The sequence below is a fragment of the Podarcis pityusensis genome (genome assembly GCF_964106645.2).
Source record: "Podarcis pityusensis genome assembly, chromosome: 5".
NCBI lineage: Eukaryota > Metazoa > Chordata > Lepidosauria > Squamata > Lacertidae > Podarcis > Podarcis pityusensis.
This window is the reverse complement of record NC_138032.1, coordinates 65796700-65821597: the sequence shown is the minus strand read 5'-3', so window position 1 is coordinate 65821597 and position 24898 is coordinate 65796700. Positions and strand designations below refer to the sequence as shown.

The window sequence follows — 24898 nt, the reverse complement described above, 5'->3', positions numbered from 1 at the left end:
TCAGGAGATGATCTCAGGGTCTGATATCTCCTGCCCTGCTGAATTCTACCTGAAAATCATGGAGAATGGCCTTTTCTGTGGTGGCTCCCCATTTGTGAAATGCTCTCACCAGTGGGGCTTGCCCGGCACCATCATCATATATCTTTAGGCACCAAGCCAAAGCTTTCCACTATTTTATTGTAATATTGTGCGCCACCTCAATCTCCAAGCGTTGCAAGATTCCAGGGTTTTTGGATATGTGGCACAGCAGAGACTCTGGTGTCCTCACGATATGCAGTTTATTTACACATATATAGTGGAACCTTTGTATTCGAGCAGCTTGTCTCTCGAACAAATCAACTCCCAAACACCACAAACCCAGAAGTAAGTGTTCTGGTTTGCAATTTTTTTTTGGAAGTTGAACGTCTGATGCGGCTTCTTTTTGAGTGCAGGAAGCTCCTGCAGCCAATCAGAAGCTGCGCCTTGGTTTTCTAACGGTTTTGGGAGTTGAACAGACTCCCAGAACAGATTAAGTTCGAGAACTAAGATACCACTGTATACAACCTGAGCCAACAATGGAGGGGTTCACAGCATCCACACCAAAAGGGGTCTTGTTTCTGTTAGAATTCCTGCTCCATGATTGCAGTCATGGGATTGTTGTCTTTCACATGACGTGGTATGTTTTGACTCCACAGAGTGGGATGTGATGGAGACAGGATGTTTGTGTTACTGTGTTCCATGAAGTGGGACTATTGTCCTTTGTTCTTTTTTCCCTTTGCTGTCTGATGCTAGAGAGAGAGGGAGCCATGTTGCAGTGCTCCGTGTGTGTTTATATGCAAATAAAGTAGATTAGCCAAAATGCTGAGTTGCTGAGGTCTGTCACGCGAAGCTGTGAAGACTCTGAGGATCCCTAAGTGTGCCGGTGATGTTCGGGCTGAAGAAAGCTTTTAAAGCTCCTGAACGATCAACCAGCAGGGAGAGAACATGCCAATTGGGCATCTGTCTCTGCCAGGGTCCTACTCGAGTGTAGGCTGAGCTCCTAACAGTTTCCTCCATAGCCGCAGCCTTGGATTCAAACATAAATCAAACATTGCTCTTCAGCGTTGCTCTGACTCTCTCTCCAGCTTGCTGTTTTACCTCAAGGTCACATCACTCCACTCTCATCTCTTGTCTTTTGACTTTCTGAAGCTAGCAGCCAGCTCAGGGAAAGCGTGGGCAGCCAGACTAACACCTCAACATGGAAAGTTAACCTGGCTTATATTTTCACACTTGCTGGATCCAGGCTTAGAATGACATAAAGCCTAGTCCCCAACCCACACTGTCAAACTCATGACAGTATCAATGTGATTTATTATTATTATTATTTGGTTGTTTGGTTGGAAGTTGCTTTGGGTTGCCCTGGGCAACATAAAGCAACTAACAAATGTAATAATTATTATTTTTTTTTTATTGCACTGGAGACAGTCACTCTGCTGGAGCAAAAGCACCAGCTTAGTATGTAAGCATTCAAGCTGCCCAAATTGTGTGTTTGTTAATTCTCCTTGACCTCTCAGCAGCTTTCGATACCATCAGCCATGGTATCTTTCTGGAGCAGCTGTCTGAGTTTAGGGATGGGTGGCACCACTTTGTGCTGCTTCCAGTCCTACTTGGATGGTTGTTTCCAGAGAGTGATGCTTGGAGAGTGCTCTTTGACCCTGTGGAGCCTTCAGTGTGTGGTTGGTGTGGGCAGAAGGGAGTTTAAAGACCCCTCTTCCAACGCTTATCTGAATTATACGTATCTTTTGTCCCTCAACTCCCAAGCTGATAATGGATCATTTTATGCCATTCCATCTGTGTCAGGCTACAGATATACAAAACTGCCCACAAATTGTGTGTTTCTTCCATCTTTTGGTTTCAGGACCTGACACGTTGTTTGGTTTCCCATTCTTCATTTCTACCTCTTTTCTTTTCTTTTCTTTTCTTTTCTTTTCTTTTCTTTTCTTTTCTTTTCTTCTCTTCTCTTCTCTTCTCTTCTCTTCTCTTCTCTTCTCTCTCTCTCTCTCTCTCTCTTGCTCTCTCTCTTTCAAAAAAACAGAAATAAGTTCATTTGCAGAAATTCCTGCTATGCAGGCTATAAAATCCAGCACTACTTAAGCACTTAAAAAAATAAAGAATAAAAATGCTATTGATCTGAATGGGGGAAAGTATAGGAGGGATGCAATGCAGAGCCTGTGGACTCAGCTGCAAATAAAACATTTTAAGTGTGTTTTAAGTGCAATATACATGTGACACTAGATGGTGATGGTGAGACTTATGGAAAATTCAATGTATTTTTAAAACAAGCATTTTCAGAATGCTTTTATATGTGTGTAGATTCCACCTGTGTCTATCTATAGGGAGAAGCTTTCCAGAAACAACATATTGCTATTCATTTCCTGGACAAGTCAGTAGGTGGCAGCAGAAGAAAGTAAATAGCTCATGCCCTTGGCTTCCCTGGCAGTTTCTTCTCATTCTTGGGTTAAGCTATCTAAGAAAGGATGTGTATTATTGTTTCCCCAAGTCTCCTTTATTTCAGCATTCTGTTTTGTCCATTTGCCACCTTCTCCCTTCCTTTATTTTCTTAATGAAATTTCATATTTCTAGGTTGCTCAATCACTGCCACAGTGTCCTTTCTCCTGGCAGAACAAGAGGAGCAGATGACAGCAAAGCTTGCACAATCAGAATAAGATCCACTATCTGACTGCTGACTCAGGACCCTAAACTGTGTTTTTATAATCAACTTTTTATTTTGTTCTAATAATGAATGCATCACACATAAGGAGAAGAAGTCACAGACTGCAATTGGTTCAGTGTGTTTCCCAATTATATTGCAATGTTCTTTTGTTGTTATGGCTGACGGCTGACGCAAATAAAGTTTCATTCATTCATTCATATAATTTGGAGGACTAGAGTGTATATGCTTGCCAAACTCAAAGATTGTGTAATCTCCCACAGGCTTAGATCACTTGGGTTGATACTACAGGAGCTTAGGATCAGGGTTGTTAAAGACTAGCAGGCTCCAATGAGCTCTAAGAATTCGGAGAACTGTGGGCTGGCTTTACTCTCTGAGTAGACTGCAAGGGATCTGGCTCGGAAATGCAGGGAGTGTTATCCCAGGATCTTAGAGGTTGTAATAAGCACCCCCAGATTTCTTCCTGGCTGTGGGTTGAGATGGAAGGTAAGAAGTGACTTATCAGATTATTAAGAAGCAATTGGCCAACCCTACAGCACTGTTGTGCAGCAGTTGCGCAAGGCAAGGTGCAAGAAGGCTTTCTTGAGTTTCCCCATTCTGCCACACCCACAATAATCCAATATGCTGATATTCTGTTTAATTACAAGGCACGAGGTCGCCCTGCAGCTCTCGGTGCAAAATGACATCATAGAGCAAGAGGAACTCCTGGCCCAAGAAACAGGTTTCTCTGCAAGGAGAAGCCATGTGTCTGTTCAGAATATGGTGTTGTCATGTAAGCTGCTGAGTTGTAGTTATTCGTTTACTCTTATATAGCAGCAGTATGCAGGATCAAAGGAATGGAAGATTAAATATAAATAAAAGGAAATCAATCCGTTTTATTTGAAGGGAACAATACACCTGCACAAAGTTTTCTCCAGTCTATCAGTGAGAACTTTTAAGTTTCATCACTTCTTTGAAGTGATTGGGAGCAAAGTGATGGAAATTCGAATTGAATAAAAGTTGTACAGTCCTAGCTCCATATAAATGAAATTACACCAACTATATGGAAAATTGTACAGCCTCATTTGAAACAAATCAAGTTAAAGCTTCCAATTTTAAACCACATCAGAGTGTACCGCACTGTATGGAAAATTGCACAATCCCTCAAGTTACACAAGTCCACATAAAACAGTTAAGTTAGCTCCAAAACCAATAATCTGCTACAGCAAACTGCACAAATCTGACGCAACTCATAAACTGCCCAATTCCAAATTTGTCAAATCATAATTCTTCTCAAATCAGTATTGGATTGCACAGTTCTGCTATAAACAGGCTACGGAACCTGGCTCTTCAAACTGCAGAACGATAAAAAAACGTAATATAAATAACAAAGCCTGAACGAGCTATTAATGAATGCATCACACGTAAGGATAAGATGTCACAGACTGCAATTTTTTCAGTATGTTTCCCAATTATACTCTCCTTAATAGGTCTGCAAGCCTAAACATGTTCTGAGAGTAACCATGTATAGAATTGCACTGCACATCATCTCAAGAAAACACTTATGTAGTCTCTTTAAATGTTGTTAATTAGAATTGGATGGTTCTATTTCCTTTCAATGAATTGATTAACACAAAACCAAAGTTTCTTTAAAACAAACAAACAAGCAAGCAAACAAACCCAACAACAACAACAACAGTGTTTCACGTTGATGAGTTGGTTAAAAATAATGTCCCTATAAATCTTTCTTCTTCACCCAAACAGGTCATGCCACAGAGTTCCATGAAAAAAGTGTTATAGTGTCCTTTGGTCTCTTTATGCATGGAATAAAGCCATTGCTGCTGACCCACAAAATAATCCTCATAGTCTGGCCATCTCAGTGCTTGAATTTGTTTGCACAGCTACTCAGCTAGTGCATTATTCCAGACAAAGTTATGTACTGCATGCATCCTCAAGCTTCCAATGGTTCTTTATTTGAGACATGGACAAAGAACAGCACCATCTAGTAGCTTTTATCCACTAATTACACAAAAATTATCAATGGCAATAATAACATGGGTTGGAGCCAGCTTTAGCCTACACTCCTAATCCCACTTACCACATTGCATTAAATAGAAATTACTTCTAAGGTGATGCTAGGATTGTACTGTTAGTCAGGCTTTGAGCAGATTCACTGAGATCAAGTTAAAAAGGTAAAGGGACCCCTGACCATTAGGCCCAGTCGTGGCTGACTCTGGGGTTGCGGCGCTCATCTCACTTTATTGGCCGAGGGAGCCAGCGTACAGCTTCTGGGTCATGTGGCCAGCATGACTAAACCGCTTCTGGCGAACCAAGGCAGCACACGGAAACACCATTTACCTTCCCGCCGGAGCGGTACCTATTTATCTACTTGCACTTTGACGTGCTTTTGAACTGCTAGGTTGGCAGGAGAGATCAAGTTAGATGTGACCAATTTAAGCCCCATTGTTTTCAGTGTGTCTATTCTAAGCATGCCTAAATCTGGATCCAGCCTAATAATCCTAGAATATAATGTGTCTTTTTCAAGCAATTGTTTCTGCCATGATGATATTATCATCTAAGAAAGAGGCTGAGAACTCGCTTAATCAGATTCTGTATGATATGAGGGTACTTCAGGCTTCCATTACTTCCAAATAGGAATGGAAGGATCTGTTGATATCAGTTCTCCCAGTTTCTCATGTTTCCGATCTTACATTCACTTCTCTACATTCCTGCAGCAATTTGTGATTTTTTAAAATCATCCTTCGTGAAAATTCTCCAGCATTTTAGGGCAAATTTCTCATAATAAACACTTTTCCATGTAGCTTTGACTAATGTAAGCACATTTACAAGCAATATAATGCATTTGTATATGTTATTTCCATTAATATATTCATTTTTATGCACACTTTCCTAATAGATGCATTTTTGTAAACACTGGTTGATTAGACAACTGGATTGCAAAATTCAGTGAATTCTAAGGATAACTGTATTTCAGTCCACATTGTTTTGGAAAGTATGGATTTTATAGATTTCGCTTTCAATGTGAACTGAATTGAATCTCTCCTATCCCTACTTCCAGAGTATTATTTTGACTACTACCTCCTGCAAGTCACATGTACATTTCAGACAGTGCAGTGAATAAATGACGGAACTCTCACACCTCCAGTTTCCTGGTTATGCTTATATACAATTGATCCTCTACTAGCTTAGCTTTTTAATAGCTTAGCTTAGCTACATAATGGGATAAATTCAGCAACCCCACTGTTCTGAGATGAGAATTCAAAAGGCATAGCAGCTGATCCAGAGGCTATAGAACCAGGAATGTCGGGTTTCTAAACCTGAACTTCTTCTAGATTACAACTGTAATTGTTGGATTCCATCAGCAAGTTCAGAGATAATGGTACTTATAGTTCAACAACACCCAAAGGGCCACAGGTTCCCCATTCCTATCCAAGAATGAACCACCATGTTGTTTTTCAAAGAATGAAATTGCCACTTCTTTATTATGAAAGAAGGAATATAGCTGAGACATTATGTGTATGCAATTCTATCATATTGGGCTTTGGGGATAAGGTAGCTAAAATGAATGAGCAGTTAATGAAAAGATACATCAAGGTACTTTATGGGTGGGATGTACACAGCATAATTGTACGTTCTGAAAGTGTAATAGTCTATGATCATGCATTCCTTAATATCCTTTTGCTTTAACACCTGAGCAACATTAGAACCTGCACATTCAGGTGTCTAGGAGATCCTGCAGAACTTGGTAAGTGAATGTAGACTTGTGATATTCGCTACAACTACCTCTGGCAGAGTTCTGGAGTGGAAGTGTTCTGTCACTTTCCTGGCTTGCAAAAATACCACAAGCGGCTGGATGAGGTTTTTTGTTTTGTTTTAACTACAGACAACTGCCGGCTCCCAGGGCCATAGCCACTTTGTACTGAAAAAGTGTGGAAGGAGTGAATTTCAGCACATATGGTGTGTATTTTGAGTGCTTTTGATGGAAATAAAGGGTGCGGGAGGTTAAAAATTAAAGTTGGATAATGGGGTTGCTGGATCTATTCCATAATCTATTAGAAAATCTGTTGTTATATAATGTGGAATAATAAGAGAGAGAGTTTGTATGAAAGTGACTACAATTATCAGCAGCACGTAAGTTTAGGACAGCAGCAAAAGGGAACAGTGGTGGCAGCAGGGAGCCATAATGGAAGTACAGTGGAACCTCTGGTTACGTACTTAATTCATTCCAGAAGTCCGTTCTTAACCTGAAACTGTTCTTAACCTGAAGCACCACTTTAGCTAATGGGGCCTCCTGCTGCTGCCGTGCTGCCACCGCATAATTTCTGTTCTCATCCTGAAGCAAAGTTCTGAACCCGAGGTATTATTTCTGGGTTAGCGGAGTCTGTAACCTGAAGCGTATATAACCTGAAGCGTATGTAACCTGAGGTACCACTGTAGAAGACATTAAAAGCTGCACCTCAACTTTATGAAAATTTGGGCTCAGCTTATCATCAGTACAGGAGGGATGCATGTTCTGAATGAAGCCATAGTAATATTACCTTTCAAGATTTTAAGAAGGAGCTGGTCTGGATACAGCAATGGTCTTGAGATTCTGGAACATGGTAAGAAAACACGTTTTCTGCATACAAATAGAGCCTAGAAGATTTTGGCTTCTTGTGCATGTTACTGCAGCATGCACTGTGGGAATCTCAAGGCTTGCAAATCAATCATAGGAAGCATAACAATGTGTGAAGTAGCAAATAGCATGCACCCCAGAGTTTACAGGTTTTCTAAAAGTTTGGGTGTGATTGGATGTCTGAAATAGGATTGGCTTTTTGCCAAAGGCTTCAAATGCTGACAAAGAACAGTATACCACCTTGCTGACAGAAGGAGTTTTACATATCCGACCAGAGGAACCAGTCACTAACAATATTTCTGTGTTATCAATTAATCCTTGGCAGGCTGGCCAAACATGCTGGCTAAAAACAAAAACTAGCACCACCTCTTTTTAGGTACCTTGGCAGCTGCCTTATATTGAGTTAGACCACGGGTCCATTTAACTCAGTACTGTCTGCAAAACTAGGAGTGCTTCACCAGGGTTTCAGCTAGAGAACTGTCCTAGGCCTGACTAGAGTTGTCGGGGATTGAGTATGGAACCTTCTGCCTGCAATGAATGAAGACGCTCCAACACTGAGCTAACTCAGCCCCAACTGAAAACTTGTCTGGAGATTTTGCTTCTATTATTTAATCACCGAGATCTTGGATTATGCTATTATGAATACCAACAAAGGAATGCCCTCTAAGGATGCAGCTGCTGAGGGACTATCAGGACCAGCTGGGGGCTGGGCAGGGAACTTTTGGCAGATTTGTTCCCCCAGCTCTCTAGCAGCATTGTGACAAGGAAGAGGAACCGATGGGCTGCTGGAAGAATTGTGAGAAGCCTCACATTTGTGGTTGACATACGGTTCAGAATTTGTTTGGAAACTACTTCCAGGTGATGTCATATCCTGAGGTTCCTTGCTAGCAGTGGGTTGCTACTGGCAAGTCAACTATGAAGGGGAAACGCCAATGAAGTCTTTGCTTTGGGATGAAGGGCCCTATCCTTTAGAAGCGTCCCTGCCTGCCTTTTGTGTAAACCAGGCCCTAATTTGCAAATGTACCTGTCCTCTGCTGAAACAGGAATAGGAGAGTTATCACCAGGTAAGATGTGGAAGAGTAGTTGGGAGATTGTCTGCTGTTATGGAGATGGGGCATGATGGATGAGAATGTTGGGAGGTAGACCTGAAGCATGGGATGCTGTGTTATATACTACTCAGGGTCAGTCTAGCTCAGTTTTGTTTACTCGGACTGGCTGTGACTCTCCAGGTTTTCATACAGGTAATCTTAACAACCCTACCTGGAGGTGCCAGGGATTGTATCTTCTGCATGCAAAGCAGATGGTCTACCACTGAGCTATGCCCTTCCTCAAGGAAGGCCCTTCCTGATAAAAGATTACTAAAGGCAGTTGGCTGATATACTATTTTTAGTGAAGCTGCTGCATGGTGGGATGGGGGGAGCAATTCAGTTTGGTCCACATTTTAATAGGAACAGACCTTCTTCATTCAGTTTAATATCAGGAACAGCTTCAGGCGCCTATTCCTATTGTGTTGATGATTTTCAAATGAAGGAGCATCCAGTTGGTTGTCCATTTGTGGGTGACCCATTTATTTATTTACTTTTTACAGAGAATCAAAATGTGGCTGATGATTGTGTTGGCGTACATGACTGAAGGAATTGTGTCTTCAGGAGAATTCCAAGAGTTAAACAAGCCAAATCCAGAACAATTTTTGAATACTGTAAGTACATCTCTGGATGTGAAACGAGCATGATATTGCTTGACACTATTTACAGTTTCATCCTCCCTACATATAGGATTTTGCCACCTTAGAGTACTTAGTATTGGGTGCAAATGTTCAACCAGAAAATACACAAGGTTGGTAGTGCATTTGAAAGGTGCATGTATCTTGAATGACTACTTTTCTTGGTGCTGTGTACAAAAATAAATGCTTGATGCAGGTACAGCTCAGGGCATCTTGCTGCCTGAACCAATCAACAATTCCATGTCCAAATATAGAGCAAATGGGATTTAATCTGCTTGGCAGCTTTGTCCTCCAACTGCCAACTGTCCCCCAAGAATCTGCAACCTGAGGGTGTCCCCTCCCCCTGTTTCTCCAAATACAGTGATGGGAAATCTCTGGTCCACAAACCTAATTAGGTTTACCAGGCCTTAGTGGCTGGCCAGCCAGGCCAATTTGGGTGAAGCATGAATTGGCCACCTTTACCATGCTTGATGTTGCTGAGGCTCAAATTTGAAACTGCAAAGGAAGCATTGCAAGCGCAGTTCAATCCTTCATTTGCAAGCAGAATTCAGTGCCTTTTGAATCTGGAGCTTTTTCCTGTTGCTCTGCACAGCGATTTGGGGTGGGGGAAACATAATTTGCTTCAAGCTTGGAGACAGCACTGCTGTGCATTTTGCTGAGAAAAGTGACAATTTGTATGCATACACAATACATGCATCAATAAAAAACCAACTGGTTCACAGTGGGATGCATTCAAGGCTGCTTAGGAGACAATCCTTTACACAACCTTATTGCATTATATTATGTATTTTTATACTATTCCATATTTGTCCCCTATTCTGCCCAAAATGGAAAGTGTGTATATGTGAAAATGAGCTAAAATTTGAATTCTGGTTTTAATTTAACCAGTTTAAATCCCGCAACAACAATGGACCAAGAAGAATAGGCAACCTTTCTGAAAGTACCTCATTTTGGAAAATGTTGTTTCTCCTTTATCTAGGATGGAATCATCCGTCGCTGGGACTATCCAAGTGAAGTCCATGATAACATCCTGACAGCTGATGGCTATTATTTAACCATGAACAGAATTCCTTATGGCAGAGGAGGCAAACATGGTGGGTCTCCAATGTGAAAGAAGAAATGAAAATGTAATAGCAAGCCCCACACATTCTCCAACACTATCTGAGTAGCAATTAAGTAGAAATCTTATGGGCAGGGCTGTTTCTTAGAAGTTTCTTTCCAAGAACACCAAACCAGAGTCTTTCCCACCTTCAGGCCCTTCAAAGCAGAGGTCGGAGTCCCTTTCTAGCCCACGTGCTGCATTATCCCACAGACACCTCTTGAGAGTAAAATGTAGGGATGAGAATTTTTTGGGATGTGCAGCAGGATGTCCTTTATGCTACTTTATGTAGTATAGGTGCAAATTTATGTAGCATAGGTGCTACTTTATGTAGTATAGGTGCAAATTTAGATATAATTCCTATTATTTAAATATAAACACAATATACAGTGGAGACGATTGTGATCAGGTGACCTGTATGCCTGCTCAGTCTGCTGTCTGGGTGCAAACTGTTGATGCGGAAACTTCAAAGTCCTTGCTCTCTCTTTGAAACTAGCCTTGGACTGGACAAACAGAGGGTGCCTTCAAATACAGGATAGCCCTCTGCCAGCCCTTCCAGTAATAATAATAATAATAATAATAATAATAATAATAATAATAATAGTGATAATATATTATTTATATCCTGCCCATCTAGCTGGGTTTCTCCGGCCACTCTGGGTGGCTCCCAATAGAATATGAAAAACACAATAAAAGAACAAACATTAAAAACTTCCCTAAGTGTCTACTAAAAGTCAGATAGTTGTTTATTTCCTTAACATCTGATGGGAGGGCATTCCACAGGGTGCCACTACTGAGAAGGCACTCTGCCTGGTTCGCTGTAATCTCACTTCTTGCAGTGAGGGAACCGCCAGAAGGCCCTCGGAGCTGGACAATGGGGGTGGAGATGCTCCTTCAGGTATACTGGGCCGAGGCCATTTAGGGCTTTAAAGGTCAGCACCAACATTTTGAATTTTGCTTGGTAATGTACTGAGAGCCAATATAGGTCTTTCAGGACTGGTGTTATACGGTCTCGATGGGCTGTCATCTGCAGAGAAGGCCACATGGCCATCCTAGTGTGCTGCAGTCTTTCTTACGAAAGTTAATTATTTGTATGTGTTTCAGGTTCCAGACCTGCTGTCTTGGTGATTCCTGGATTAATAATGGAAAGCAGCACCTGGGTCTCCAATATACCCAGTAATAGTTTGGGCTTCATCTTGGCAGATGCTGGTTATGATGTTTGGCTTGGGAATGTTAGAGGAACGTCCTGGTCGAGAAAGCACCAGAACCTTTCAGTCTTGCAACAGGAATTCTGGAATTTCAGGTAGCTCCGCACAAATTGGGGGTGAAACTTTTGAAATGCATATGCAGTTGTCTATTACTGTCAAGCAATGAAGCACCAGGGCTTATCAGGAGTGGCTTGCTGGGCGGGACTGAGCAGCTAAGTGAGCTACCTGGCAGGTGGCTCGCTGCTACTTACCAGGAGGAAGAGGGGGAGGTGACATGGTGCACAGGTAACTACAGGACTGCCAGATTGGCTCCAGCACTGCGTTTGAGCCACACTCATATCTGCCCCACCCAGTAAGAAACAGTGACCCACCTGCCAGGAAGTTAGTTGTGTTGCTGCTCCCCAACTGTCAATCTATTTCTGGAGTTTATGTTAGATTTCAGCTGCAGGAAATAAATACACATGGTTTACGACTACAAACATAAGAGACTTCTGTGTCTTGAGATCCATGAATGGTCAGCTCACACTGTTCATGTATATGAAATGCTGCTGCTTTAATCAAAGACGAGACATCTTGTGTACCAGCATTACATGCCCAACTTTGTGTTTCTGCTCCTCAGCTTTCATGAAATGAGCCTCTATGACCTTCCAGCCATGATAGACTACATTCTGCAGGAAAATGGCCAAAAGCAGATCTATTATATTGGACACTCTCAAGGTGCTACTTTAGGTAAGTTTCAAATATAGAGAAGGGCTGTCCTCCTTATTTGGCTTCGGCAAGCCAAAAGCTATCTTTTTCTTTTGTAACAAAATTTCCTTCAATATTGTCCTTACAAGGTTTTGATTCAATGTGATTGATGTGATTGCAGAAGTTTCTTTCAACAATTTTTTAACAGCTCTTAGATATGGTACCCACAGAGCCAGTTGCACAAACTGATTGATACCCGAGTCTAAATACAATTCTTAGAGATATCTCTGCAATCTAGCAATTTTTTGCCATCACTGGGATGATGAGCTTGTTAGTATGTTCAAGACCTCAACCCTGAGCCCCAGAGCTAATATTTGTGAGCTTAATTAATGATAATTAATGTGCATCTCCAGCAACACCCTGTAGTATGAATGGAGAGCACATGGGATGCTTCATGGCTTGGTACAAATATCTATGTGATGCAAGTTTGTATGCACATTTGCCCACAACTATGTGTCCAATTCCCAAGTAAGAACTTTTTTCTTGTCAGGGCAGTTAGTAAAACTGACTGACTTCTGTACCTTTGCCTTTCTGAATGATGATCTTTTCTTCCTATGCTTTCCCCAATTATCGTTGTAAATAAATTATTATTTTTTGCAGGTTTCATAGCCTTTTCTATGATGCCAGAGGTGGCTGAAAAAATCAAGTTATTCTTTGTTTTTGCTCCTGCGTACACATTTCAGAACAGCAAAGGCCCAGTAATCCAGATATTATTTTTTCCTGATTTTCTTATAAAGGTATCAGTTGCATTGTTCTTGCTCTTTATGGATTCATTCAGTTGTTTCCCACAATGTGAATCTGCAGAATGCAGTTTTCTTAGACAAGCTACTTGTATATTTTGCTTAATAATACAAAAATGGTAAATTTGCTAAAACAGCAAATTGTTTATAAAGTGTCCTTCTCTAACGTTTTTATGAGAGGTAAACAGGAAGCCATTAAATAACCCTTTTTGAAAGTGAGCAAAATTAAAAAATGATGTTAATTGCATGAAAGTAGTTAACATGCAAGTAAGAACAGGGGACCCAAACAAGATCAGGACGGTGACTGGTGGGAAAAGTGATTGCCCCATGTTGCAATCCCAATGACTTTTAGTCCAACATCTGTTGCACACTTTGTCATAGGGGCCACATACAGGGGACTGCTCATTCTAGATTACCTCTCCACTACAACTCCTCTCACCAGTTTACAGTATTGACCTTTTTTTAGTAGGGAAATGACTAGGAAAACAGATTTATTGGTGGGAATGAATGACTCCCCAAAGCTAATCTCAATGAATTAATGCCCAGCTCCTTCTCTTTGTCCCTCCTAAGGCTGTCTCATCACCTCTTCTAGTCTCATTACTTCTTTTTGAAACAATCAACCAGGGCTGGTTTCCATGTTTCTCTTTTCTCTTTTTGCCACCCTGGCCAACAGGTGGGATGCTCAACAACTCCCTGTAGCTGTGTTCTTTTCTTAAAAGCAGTGTTGTGATAGCACCTTGCGCATGGACCCAACTAGTCATAATGTGGTTTCACATCTCCAGCACTTGTCTCAGGAAACACCTGGAGGTATTCTCTGAGGACTCCAGTCCAAACCCCGGAGCCCCAACACAAATGTTTGTGGGTGGGGATTGGAATTAATTTGTTGAGGGTGGAGGAAAAACCAAGCAGAGCTCTTAAAAACTTACTGGAGCTCAAGCTGGCTGTAAAATACCACACAAAAAGTGGGAAATGAGGATTCATGTCTTAGAACAGAGTAGAATGGCATCAACTAGAGCTAAATGCAGGTGTTGTCTCTTTAAGGAACCGAGCATTCAGCAGTATCTTTCAGCCAGGAATAAAGCTGGTTTACCTTGCCACGCCCTGAAAAACTCATTGCTGAATATTTTGCTTGAAAGAGGCAGCTAGGTCCTGCCACACCTGATCTGCAAATGAAAGGGCCGACAGCCATGTGAGGATAAAGTGTATATGGCTGCATTATTATATATAATTATATATAGTAATATAACAACAAATGCTCTTTCAAATGGTTCTCAGTACCACAGGAGGCACTCTAGGGCATTCAGAGCAGGAGCTTTATTATAAGTTTGCCTAGCCAAAGCTTGCGACAGAAATAAATTGAACTTTTTAAGGTCTTTATTTAAGCTGTCAATCTTGCTATGGCTTCTCATTACTGATGGCAGTAAGTCGGGGATATGTCTCACCCCGCTGATTGGCTTTTGCATTAACTTAATTTCATGTTGTGTTCGTTTGTGTTCTGCATACCTATCTATGCTATCGCTCACCTTTCCTGAGCCTTTGGCCTCCTTAGATAGAAATAAAATCTATCTTCTCTCTTTATTCGGGGTTTAATAACTGCCCACTTAGGTAAACACTTCATGTATTGGGGGCAAGTAGTTCTTCTCCCCTACAAAAGAATATATAGCCCTTTTGTTATTATTTAAGGTGCTTCCATGTGTGTGTGTGGACCTATTGATACACGCACAAAGGCACTTCACATGCCAACCAGACACACGGACAGCGGGGTGTGGTCACTTGTTATGTACTGAGTTGAATAGGATCCAAACTGTAGCAGTCTGATTGGTCCTAGAACAATAGGATCCAAAAGGCAGCAGTCTGATTGGTCCTAGAACAATAGGATTCAGAATGCAGCAGTCTGATTGGTCCTAGAACAATGCAGCAGTATGATTGGTTGGCAGGAACCACCCAATCCTGCTCCAGATAGAAGTGAATCCACAACCTGATTGGCTTACAGTAGAATTCCAGAATTAGCCAATCATGTGCAGCCCATTGTGTAAATAATGTATATAAAGCAGATACTGTGAGGGGACATTATTCATTCCTCCTCACCACTATGAGCTGAATAAAGAGCATGAAATCACTTTGCGACTCTGAGTATATTTCACTGGCGACGAGGGTGGGATCCCGCTGAGCTGACTGCCACACACAGCACCGCAGCACCGCCAACTGCCGCACCGCTGCCTCGCACCGTGTATCCAGGCTTCAGCTCCGGGGCACAAGGAACTCAGAATGGCAGCCAACAGCAGCTTCTCGCCATTCAACCCAGCATCTGGAGACTGGGAAGCGTACGCCTCCCGTTTCACCTTCCTCCTAGAAGCCAAAGGGGTCACCGACGAAGAAGACGCCAAGAAGAGGGCGATATTCTTCAGCGTCTGCGGAGAGGAGACGTTTGAAATCGCCCGGGCTCTCCTTGCGCCTGAAGACGTCGCTACTGTTCCATACAAAACAATAATGGAACAGCTGAAGGGGCACTTTTCGCCGCAGCCCTCAGTGGTGGCTCGTCGAAATGCCTTCTACGCAAAGCGGCAAGCCCCTGGGGAAACCATAACTGGGTTTGTGACCTCTCTCCGCCAAGCCGCCCGGTTCTGCAACTTCTCAGAGCTGGAGAACATGCTTCGTGACCGCCTCGTCGGTGGCCTGAAGGATGAGAAGCTGCAACGACGCCTCTACGCTAAGAAGGACCTAACGTTCCAGGTCGCTCTGGAGGAGGCCCTGGCAACAGAAGCTGCCGAGAGGTCGACCCAAGAGGCACGGCCGAGCCTGCCATCCCAACCGAGGGTCCACCATGAAGACCTCACCGACGACTCAGGATCCGACAGGGAGGAGGTGCACCGAGTACAGCAGCGCACTCAAGCAGCGCACAGACCACAGCTGCCTCGACGAGAAGGAGGGAACTGCGCAAGCTGCGGGGAGAGTCACGAGAGGAGGACCTGCCGTTTCCGCAACGCAGAGTGCAGGCAGTGCAGAAAATCGGGACACATCGCCCGGGTGTGTCGGGCTCGGCCCACCCGACACCAGGCATCAGATGACCAATCCAAGAGCCCCAGGTCCCGGGGCCCAACGCACCAAGGCAACTCGACGGAGCTCACGGACTTCCAGGTATACCAGTTGCCCCACCCCAACGTAGAGAAAATTTATGTAGAGGTACAGATAGAGGGGGCCCCATGCCGCATGGAGCTTGACACGGGTTCAACTCTATCCATAATCTCGGCAAGGACCTTAAGGAAACTGTGTCCCACTGGGGGTCCCAAACTCAGGCCGGCCCCATTCACCCTCCGGGACTTCCAGAAACGTAAGGTCCCCACAATGGGGGTGGGGACCTTCAGGGTGCAATACCGAGGGCGGACGCGGCAACTGGACTTGCTTGTGGTCAAGGGCCCCTACATTAGCTTACTGGGATTGGCATGGTTTGGACCACTGGGGCTAGCTGTCACCGGGGTGAACCACACTAGCTTACAAGTGGACGTGGACGCCATATGCAAGGAATTTCCAGGGGTTTTCGATGGGAAATTGGGACAGTATACGGGCCCCCCCATTGCGCTACAGCTTGACCCCGCAGTACGACCGGTCAGGCTCAAGGCCCGCCGGGTCCCGTTCGCCTTGAAACCCCGTATAGACGAGGAATTGGACCGACTCGTAGAGCAAGGAGTGCTGGAGCCGGTGCCTAATGCTCCCTGGGAAACCCCAATCGTCACACCCGTCAAGCCTAATGGTTCGGTCCGCATCTGCGCAGACTACAAATGTACCATAAACAAGGCCCTCACGGCCCACGCATACCCAGTGCCAGTGGTCAGCCATGTCCTTGCCACCCTGGCTGGGTCGAAAATTTTTGGCAAGCTGGACTTGGCCCAAGCATATCAACAGCTGCCAGTAGATGAGGCCACAGCAGAGGCACAGACGATTGTGACGCACAGAGGAGCGTTCAGGGTAAAGCGGCTGCAATTCGGTGTCAGCGTGGCACCAGGCATATTCCAGAATATAATGGACTCTCTCCTTAAAGGGATTCCTGGCGTCACCCCCTTCTTCGATGATGTGTTGATTGCCGGCCCCACACCAGAGGAGTTTGAGGACCGCCTCCGCACCGTTCTGCACCGTTTCCAGACGGCGGGTCTCAAGGTGAAGCGGGAAAAATGTCTACTAGGAGTGCCTCAGGTGGACTTTCTGGGATTTATGGTGGACGCAGAAGGGGTCCACCCGACTGGGGACAAGGTACGGGCCATTTGTGATGCCCCAGCGCCCAAGAGCAAGACTGAACTTCAGGCCTTCTTGGGGCTATTGAACTTTTACCATTCCTTCCTTCCCCACAAGGCGGCGGTAGCGGAGCCCCTACACAGACTCCTGGACAAGCGGGCCCCTTGGGTGTGGGGCCAGCGCCAGGAGGCCGCATTCCAGGCAGTCAAGGACTTGCTTGTCTCAAACTCGGTCTTGGCACACTTCGACGAGAGGCTGCCGGTGGTGCTAGCATGCGACGCCTCACCCTATGGCATTGGAGCTGTCCTGGGGCACCAACTCCCGGATGGAAGAGAGGTACCGGTGGCGTACTTTTCCCAGACACTCAACACAACCGAGCGGAACTACTCGCAAATCGACAAGGAGGGTCTGGCAATCGTAAAGGGAGTAAAAAAATTCCATGATTTCTTGTACGGGCGGCCCTTCACCGTGGTGACTGACCACAAGCCGTTGCTTGGCTTGTTTGCCCCCGAAAAGCAGACCCCCCAAGTGCTGTCTCCTCGCGTCCTCAGGTGGTCAATTTTCCTTGCCAGCTACCAGTATGCACTGATTCACTGACCTGGGAAGGCGATGGGCCATGCGGACGCCCTCAGCAGGCTACCACTACCGGAAACAGGCCCTGACCCAGCACCTGCACAAGAGGTTATGAGCCTGGAGCTGCTTCCCGACCGCCCCATTCAGGCACAAGAAGTTGCACACCATTCCAAGAAAGATAGGGTCATCTCCCGGGTCCTGGACTGGGTGTGGAGGGGATGGCCCAGCAGCAGCCCCGGGCCAGAATTCGCCGGCTACACAACCCGCAAACATGAACTGTCGGCCCACAAGGGGTGCCTGTTATGGGGAAGCAGAGTCGTTGTTCCCCAGCCCCTCTGCAAAAGGGTCCTCACAGCCCTACACGAGACACATCCAGGGGTAGTAAGAATGAAGGCCCTTGCCAGGAGTTATGTGTGGTGGCCGGGGATCGATGGAGAGATAGAGGCCTGGGTCAAACACTGCCAGGCCTGCCAAGAATCCCGCCCAGATCCCCCAAGGGCCCCAGTCCAGTCCTGGGAGTCCGCCCGAGCACCATGGTCACGCCTGCATGTGGATTTCGCTGGCCCCTTTCAGGGGAAAACATTCTTCATAGTGGTGGACTCCTACACCAAATGGCTGGAAGTCGCACTGGTACCGTCCACTTCCACGTCCGCAGCCATCCGGGTACTACGCAGGCTGTTTGCAACCCACGGGCTCCCTGACACTCTCGTCTCAGACAACGGGACTGCATTTACGTCAGGAGAATTCCAAACCTTCACAGCGCAGAACGCCATCCGCCACATCCGTTCGGCGCCGTTCCACCCTGCCACCAATGGCCAAGCAGAACGCATGGTGCGGACCACCAAGGACACCCTTCGCCGCATGACGCAAGGGGACTGGGAGTACCGCCTTGCCACATTCCTTCTAGCACAGCACAGCACCCCCAGCTCAACGACTGGCCGGAGCCCCGCTGAACTACTAATGGGTCGGCGCCTTGCAATCAGATTGGACCGCCTTCACCCCGATAGAGCTCAGGATGAGATAGTGGTGGGGGAAGGCAGGAACCCCCGGACCTTCGAGGCCCAGGACCCAGTGTACGCAAAGAATTTTGGGGCAGGCCCAGCATGGGTACCCGCCACAATCACCAGGGTCACTGGCCCCGTGTCGTACGAGGTGCTAACGGATGGGGGGCAATGCTGGCGCCGCCACTGCGACCAGATACGGCGACGATTCCCGGGAGAAAACCAGGAGGAGGACAGGTCAGAGGAGTCCCAAGGGAACAGCGGGGCAGTGAGGCCCATAGAGCAGGAGGGGCCAGCAGGAGAGGCAGAATCAGTAAATACAGAGAGGACCCGTGAGGCCGAAAGGACACCGGAACCAGAACCACGACTGAGCGAGCCGGTTGCACCAGACCAAACAGCCGCATCACAGCCAGCATCCTTGGAACACGAGCCAGAACCCGGAGCCCGGACCAGGGAACACCCCAGGCCACAACGCACACGTAGGCCGCCGGCATACCTTGAGGACTATGAATGCGACCTCCCGGGCAGGACTGGAACTTAGAGGGGAGGGGTGTTATGTACTGAGTTGAATAGGATCCAAACTGTAGCAGTCTGATTGGTCCTAGAACAATAGGATCCAAAAGGCAGCAGTCTGATTGGTCCTAGAACAATAGGATTCAGAATGCAGCAGTCTGATTGGTCCTAGAACAATGCAGCAGTATGATTGGTTGGCAGGAACCACCCAATCCTGCTCCAGATAGAAGTGAATCCACAACCTGATTGGCTTACAGTAGAATTCCAGAATTAGCCAATCATGTGCAGCCCATTGTGTAAATAATGTATATAAAGCAGATACTGTGAGGGGACATTATTCATTCCTCCTCACCACTATGAGCTGAATAAAGAGCATGAAATCACTTTGCGACTCTGAGTATATTTCATCACTGTATGTGTGTCAGCATCTGGAGCAAGGCCTAGTCCACACAGCCCTATAATCCCCAATATAATCTTTCAATTTGTATGTTTGTGTGTGACCTGAATCTCCCCTGTGTTTCTTTGCTGTGACTTATTTTCAGGGCCAGCCCACTCATGAGATAAGGTGAGGTCGCTGCCTCAGGTGGCAGGATCCACAGGGTCAGCAGATCTGGCCTCCAAGGAACGCATCACCTGCCGCCGCCACTGCAGTGGCAATGTCAGCTGTGGTGTACTCCTTAGAGACTGGATCTGCCACCTCCTTGGCAGCCCTGCCCCCAAGTCCCACCTCTACAGTAGCTTCTTGACGAACAGGAGTTACTGCAGGTCTCCTCCTACCTTTGTTCCTGACATAGAACTTCACTCGCTCCTTCTTCTCTGGTGGCGGTGGGAATTTTGTGATTCGCCTCTCAGGTGCCAAAATGTATTGGGCTATCCAACAATGCAATCCTAACCATGTCTACTCAGAAGTATGTCCCATAGAATCAATGGGGCTTACTTCCAGGTAAATTGTATATGTATTTTTATTCATTGTATATATGTTTAGATTTGTCACTTGGGCACATGAGTGTGATTGAGAAATATAAGTGCAAGAGAACAAAGACATAAATTTAAGTTCACAATTCTTTTAATGTTTCACAGGTTATATTTGGCACGAAAGAATTCCGCTTATTAAGTAGAAGTCTGAGAGCATTCGTTGCTAAGATTTGCAGCTACCAATTAATACAAAACCTTTGCGCCCAAAGCCTTTACCTTATAGGTGGCTTCAATAAGAACAGCTTAAATGTGGTATGTATGTATCTTTAATTATTTTCTTTCTCTTTTACTTCTGGTCCCTTAGCTTGTGGTTTCCCATTCTTAATCTCTTGACTACAGGTCTATTGATTGTGTTACTTTTTCATTCTGTTGTTTTTCTAAAAAGAGAAATATAAGGGTTGACTTGGATAGATTTCAAGGCCTCTTCTTAGCGTATGCACTGATTTTTGTTTCTCACACTTGATGGCCCCTTTTCATTGTATCTGCCACATTAACAGTTTGTCTTTCTAAAATGTTTTTTTCAGAGCCGAGTTGATGTGTACCAGGCTCACTTTCCAGACTTTACTTCTGTAAAAAATATTGTACACTGGGGTCAGGTAACGTCTTTAAAGCAGTGCGTACTTCTTTTAAAAATAATGATCAGCTGAGGTTGTGATTTTTATTCTAAATGTAGAAACTCCTAGGATGTAATGAGAAAGAAGAGGCAGAGAAGCTGCATTTTGTGAGCAGGACATCAACCATGGTTCTGAAGACACCTCTTGTTACGTCAGCCTCCGGTTGTGTTTTTTCAGGATACAAACGCGGCAAACCCAGAAGTGTATACTTCTGGGTTTCACCATGTTCGCCTGTGGAGAAGCGTTCTGCGTACCTCGCACGTGCACAGAAGCACTCCATTGTGCCACGCGCGCAGAAGTGGCGCTCTGGTTGCGGACTTTTCGGGGTGCAAATGGCACCCCGGAATGGATCGAGTCCATAACTAGAGGTACCACTGTATTTATGGCAAACTGTTATTCTACAATTCAGGTCACATTGAAATACCTGAAAGCTTTCAACTGGTCTTCAGCTTTTATTGTCTTCTGTACTTTAGAGCTGACATCATTCTCAGAACTTGAAAAACTGCACCAGGCAAGCTTAATGCAACTTTCGGTATAATCAGAAAAAAATAATCAGTTCCATCCATTAGAACTGGTCCGTTCAATTCAATTGTCACCCATTTTTAAAAAACTCCACCTTCTTAGAGACATGTGCAAATTAGCCTGCTGACTGCTTACGTAGCCTACCTAATGTTTTATAAATATAATGTCTGCTTAATTTTATTCCTTATAGGCAGCAAAAACAGGGGAACTGAAATATTTTGACTACGGCTGCAAGAACGAAGAAAAATACCATCAGGCAAGGATGTGCTTTGTTGTTGTTACATTAGTGTTGGTAAATGCATGGCACAAGTTTTTTCCCATCCCTGTACAATGGCATTGGAGGTTTCTGGCTGTACAGGCTGGACTTCTTGAGTGGAAAAAGGTGAATTTGAGATGCCTGGGATGATGGAGAAAATAACACCTAGCAGCTCTATAATATAGCTAGATGTTATCCTGGAGTGTTTGCTTTGAATATTTTGAATAATTGCCATATATATAATTGGCAGACAGAGAATCTGGAGTTCCTCCATTTTTGGTTGATATTTAAGTTCCCTATTTTGCATTAATGAAGATATACACACAGGAAGGTGATAGATGGGATATGAAGGGCCCTGCATGAGAGGCAGGATAGAGAGGATCTTCCAGGGTGGCAGGCTAGGGGAAGAAGGGGAAGCTTCCAGGTGAGTGGAATAATGGGTATGATGCAATTGTAATAGACGGATTTATATTCACTTTCACTTTTCTTTTTATTTTCTTCCTTCTCTTATTTTTTTTATCTTTTCTCTTCAGATTAGCTTGGCTTTTATTATATTTCATGTGGAGAATTTTCAATATGGGCGGGGTATAAATAATAATTAATATTTATTACTAAAAAAGAAAGCATAATATACAGGCAACTCCCCATTTATGTGTGCTCAAGGTATGTATGCACACGTGTGCATTGCTATGAACCCGGAAATGGCATGGAAAGGGGCAAAAACGGCCCTGAGAGAGCATGAAAATTGCACGAAACCAGAGTTTAGTAATCCCAGGAGCCCTCGCACCCATCTTTGAAGCCTGTGGGGAGTTAGAGTTAGAATCATAGAATCATAGAGTTGGAGGAGACCACAAGAGCCATCGAGTCCAACCCCCTGCCAAGCAGGAAACACCATCAGAGCACTCCTGACATATGGTTGTCAAGCCTCTGCTTAAAGACCTCCAAAGAAGGAGACTCCACCACACTCCTTGGCAGCAAATTCCACTGTCAAACAGCTCTTACTGTCAGGAAGTTCTTCCTAATGTTTAGGTGGAATCTTCTTTTTTGTAGTTTGGATCCATTGCTCCGTGTCCGCTTCTCTGGAGCAGCAGAAAACAACCTTTCTCCCTCCTCTATGTGACATCCTTTTATATATTTGAACATGGCTATCATATCACCCCTTAACCTCCTCTTCTCCAGGCTAAACGTGCCCAGCTCCCTTAGCCGTTCCTCACAAGGCATCGTTTCCAGGCCTTTGACCATTTTGGTTGCCCTCCTCTGGACACGTTCCAGTTTGTCAGTGTCCTTCTTGAACTGTGGTGCCCAGAACTGGACACAGTACTCCAGGTGAGGTCTGACCAGAGCAGAATACAGTGGCACTATTACTTCCGTTGATCTAGATGCTATACTCCTATTGATGCAGCCCAGAATTGCATTGGCTTTTTTAGCTGCCGCGTCACACTGTTGGCTCATGTCAAGTTTGTGGTCAACCAAGACTCCTAGATCCTTTTCACATGTACTGCTCTCAAGCTAGGTGTCCCCCATCTTGTATTTGTGCCTCTCATTTTTTTTTGCCCAAGTGCAATACTTTACATTTCTCCCTGTTAAAATTCATCTTGTTTGTTTTGGCCCAGTTCTCTAATCTGTCAAGGTCGTTTTGAAGTGTGATCCTGTCCTCTGGGGTGTTAGCCACCCCTCCCAGTTTGGTGTCATCTGCAAATTTGATCAGGATGCCCTTGAGTCCATCATCCAAGTCGTTGATAAAGATGTTGAATAAGACCGGGCCCAAGACAGAACCCTGTGGCACCCCACTAGTCACTCTTCTCCAGGATGAAGAGGAACCATTGATGAGCACCCTTTGGGTTCGGTCAGTCAGCCAGTTACAAATCCACTGAGTGGTAGCATAGTCAAGACTGCATTTTACCAGCTTCTTTACAAGAATATCATGGAGCACCTTGTCAAATGCCTTGCTGAAATCAAGGTAGGCTACATCCACTGCATTCCCTTCATCTACCAGGCTTGTAATTCTGTCAAAAAACGAGATCAGGTTAGTCTGACATGACTTATTTTTCAGAAATCCATGCTGACTATTGGTGATCACAGCATTTCTTTCTAGGTGCTCACAGACTGTTTGCTTAATGATCTGCTCCAGAATCTTCCCTGGTATTGATGTCAGACTGACTGGGCAGTAATTATTTGGGTCCTCTCTTTTCCCCTTTTTGAAAATAGGGACAACATTTGCCCTCCTCCAGTCTGCCGGGACTTCACCTGTTCTCCAGGAATTCTCAAAGATGACTGCCAGTTGTTCTGAGATCACATCTGCCAGTTCTTTTAATACTCTTGGATGCAGTTCATCTGGCCCTGGAGACTTGAATACATCTAAACTAGCCAAGTATTCTTGTACTATCTCCTTAGTTATTCTGGGCTGTGTTTCCCCTGCTGAATCATTTGCTCCAAATTCTTCAGGTCGGGCATTGTTTTCTTTATCAGAGAAGACTGAGGCAAAGAAGGCATTGAGGAGTTCCGCCCTTTCTGTGTCCCCTGTTTGACCAAGGAGTTTGACCAAGGAGGTTTGGAGGGAGCGAATGTGGTGTTTGCAGGCTTTTGCAGTGCCACAGAATGTAACCCCCACGGAAATGTGGAATTGATTGTATGGCATTCTTGCTACATACATGTCAGAATCCCTTACTCTTAATTCATCAAATTGTCAACACTGTAGCAAAACTATTGCAAAAGATGAGGTAAATGTATAGATTTTTCCCCTTGTCAAACTGTCTTAGCTTCATTTCATATTCTCTACAACTTACCCTGAGGAAAAACATTTAAATTTAAATTTCTTTGGTAATTTTGAATGTTGTTCATTTTAGATTTTACCAAACAAGGGGATTTGCCCAAAGTGCATTGCCCCTCCCCTATAGTTGTGGTGCTTTTCTGTATTTGAATATATAATCTGCTGCATGTTTCCAAATTCTTTGAAACTTATTTTTCTCATTCTTCCTTTTATTCAAGTTTACAGTACTTGAAACATGTTCATTTATTTATTTGCTTTTGGCATTTATATACCGAGTGTCCCATGGGCAGTTCACTAATTAAAGTCTGACAATGTTCCCTTCCAGAAAACTCCGCCATTTTATAAAATAGAAGCTATGACTGTGCCAACTGCCATGTGGATTGGGGGGCAAGACTGGTTGTCTCGCCCAAAGGACAATGCAAAATTAATACCTCGAATTTCTAATCTCATTCACTACAAGTGCTTTCCTGACTGGAGCCACTTTAATTTCCTCTTTGGACTTGATGCACCTCAACGCCTTTATTCAGAAGTGATTGATATGATGAAGAGAAACCCATTAGAAACCTGGGATTTTTAGGGAGGGGGAAGACAGTTTTTTATTCCACTGGTTTTCAAAGAGTAAT

At 44.5% G+C, this 24898-nt stretch overlaps 1 protein-coding gene across 1 annotated transcript; it reads left to right on the top strand.

The window, feature by feature from the left end:
• Positions 1-8355: 8355 nt before the first annotated feature.
• Positions 8356-24852, top strand: LOC308477621 (lipase member M-like; the record flags this gene model as incomplete). The annotated part of the gene is made up of 10 exons (XM_081006351.1): positions 8356-8368; positions 8893-9003; positions 10007-10121; positions 11231-11429; positions 11954-12063; positions 12682-12818; positions 20219-20365; positions 20638-20709; positions 21440-21505; positions 24601-24852. The coding sequence occupies exons 2-10, from the start codon at positions 8902-8904 to the stop codon at positions 24850-24852; spliced, it is 1200 nt and encodes a 399-aa protein (XP_080862477.1). The 5' UTR covers positions 8356-8368; positions 8893-8901.
• Positions 24853-24898: the final 46 nt, after the last annotated feature.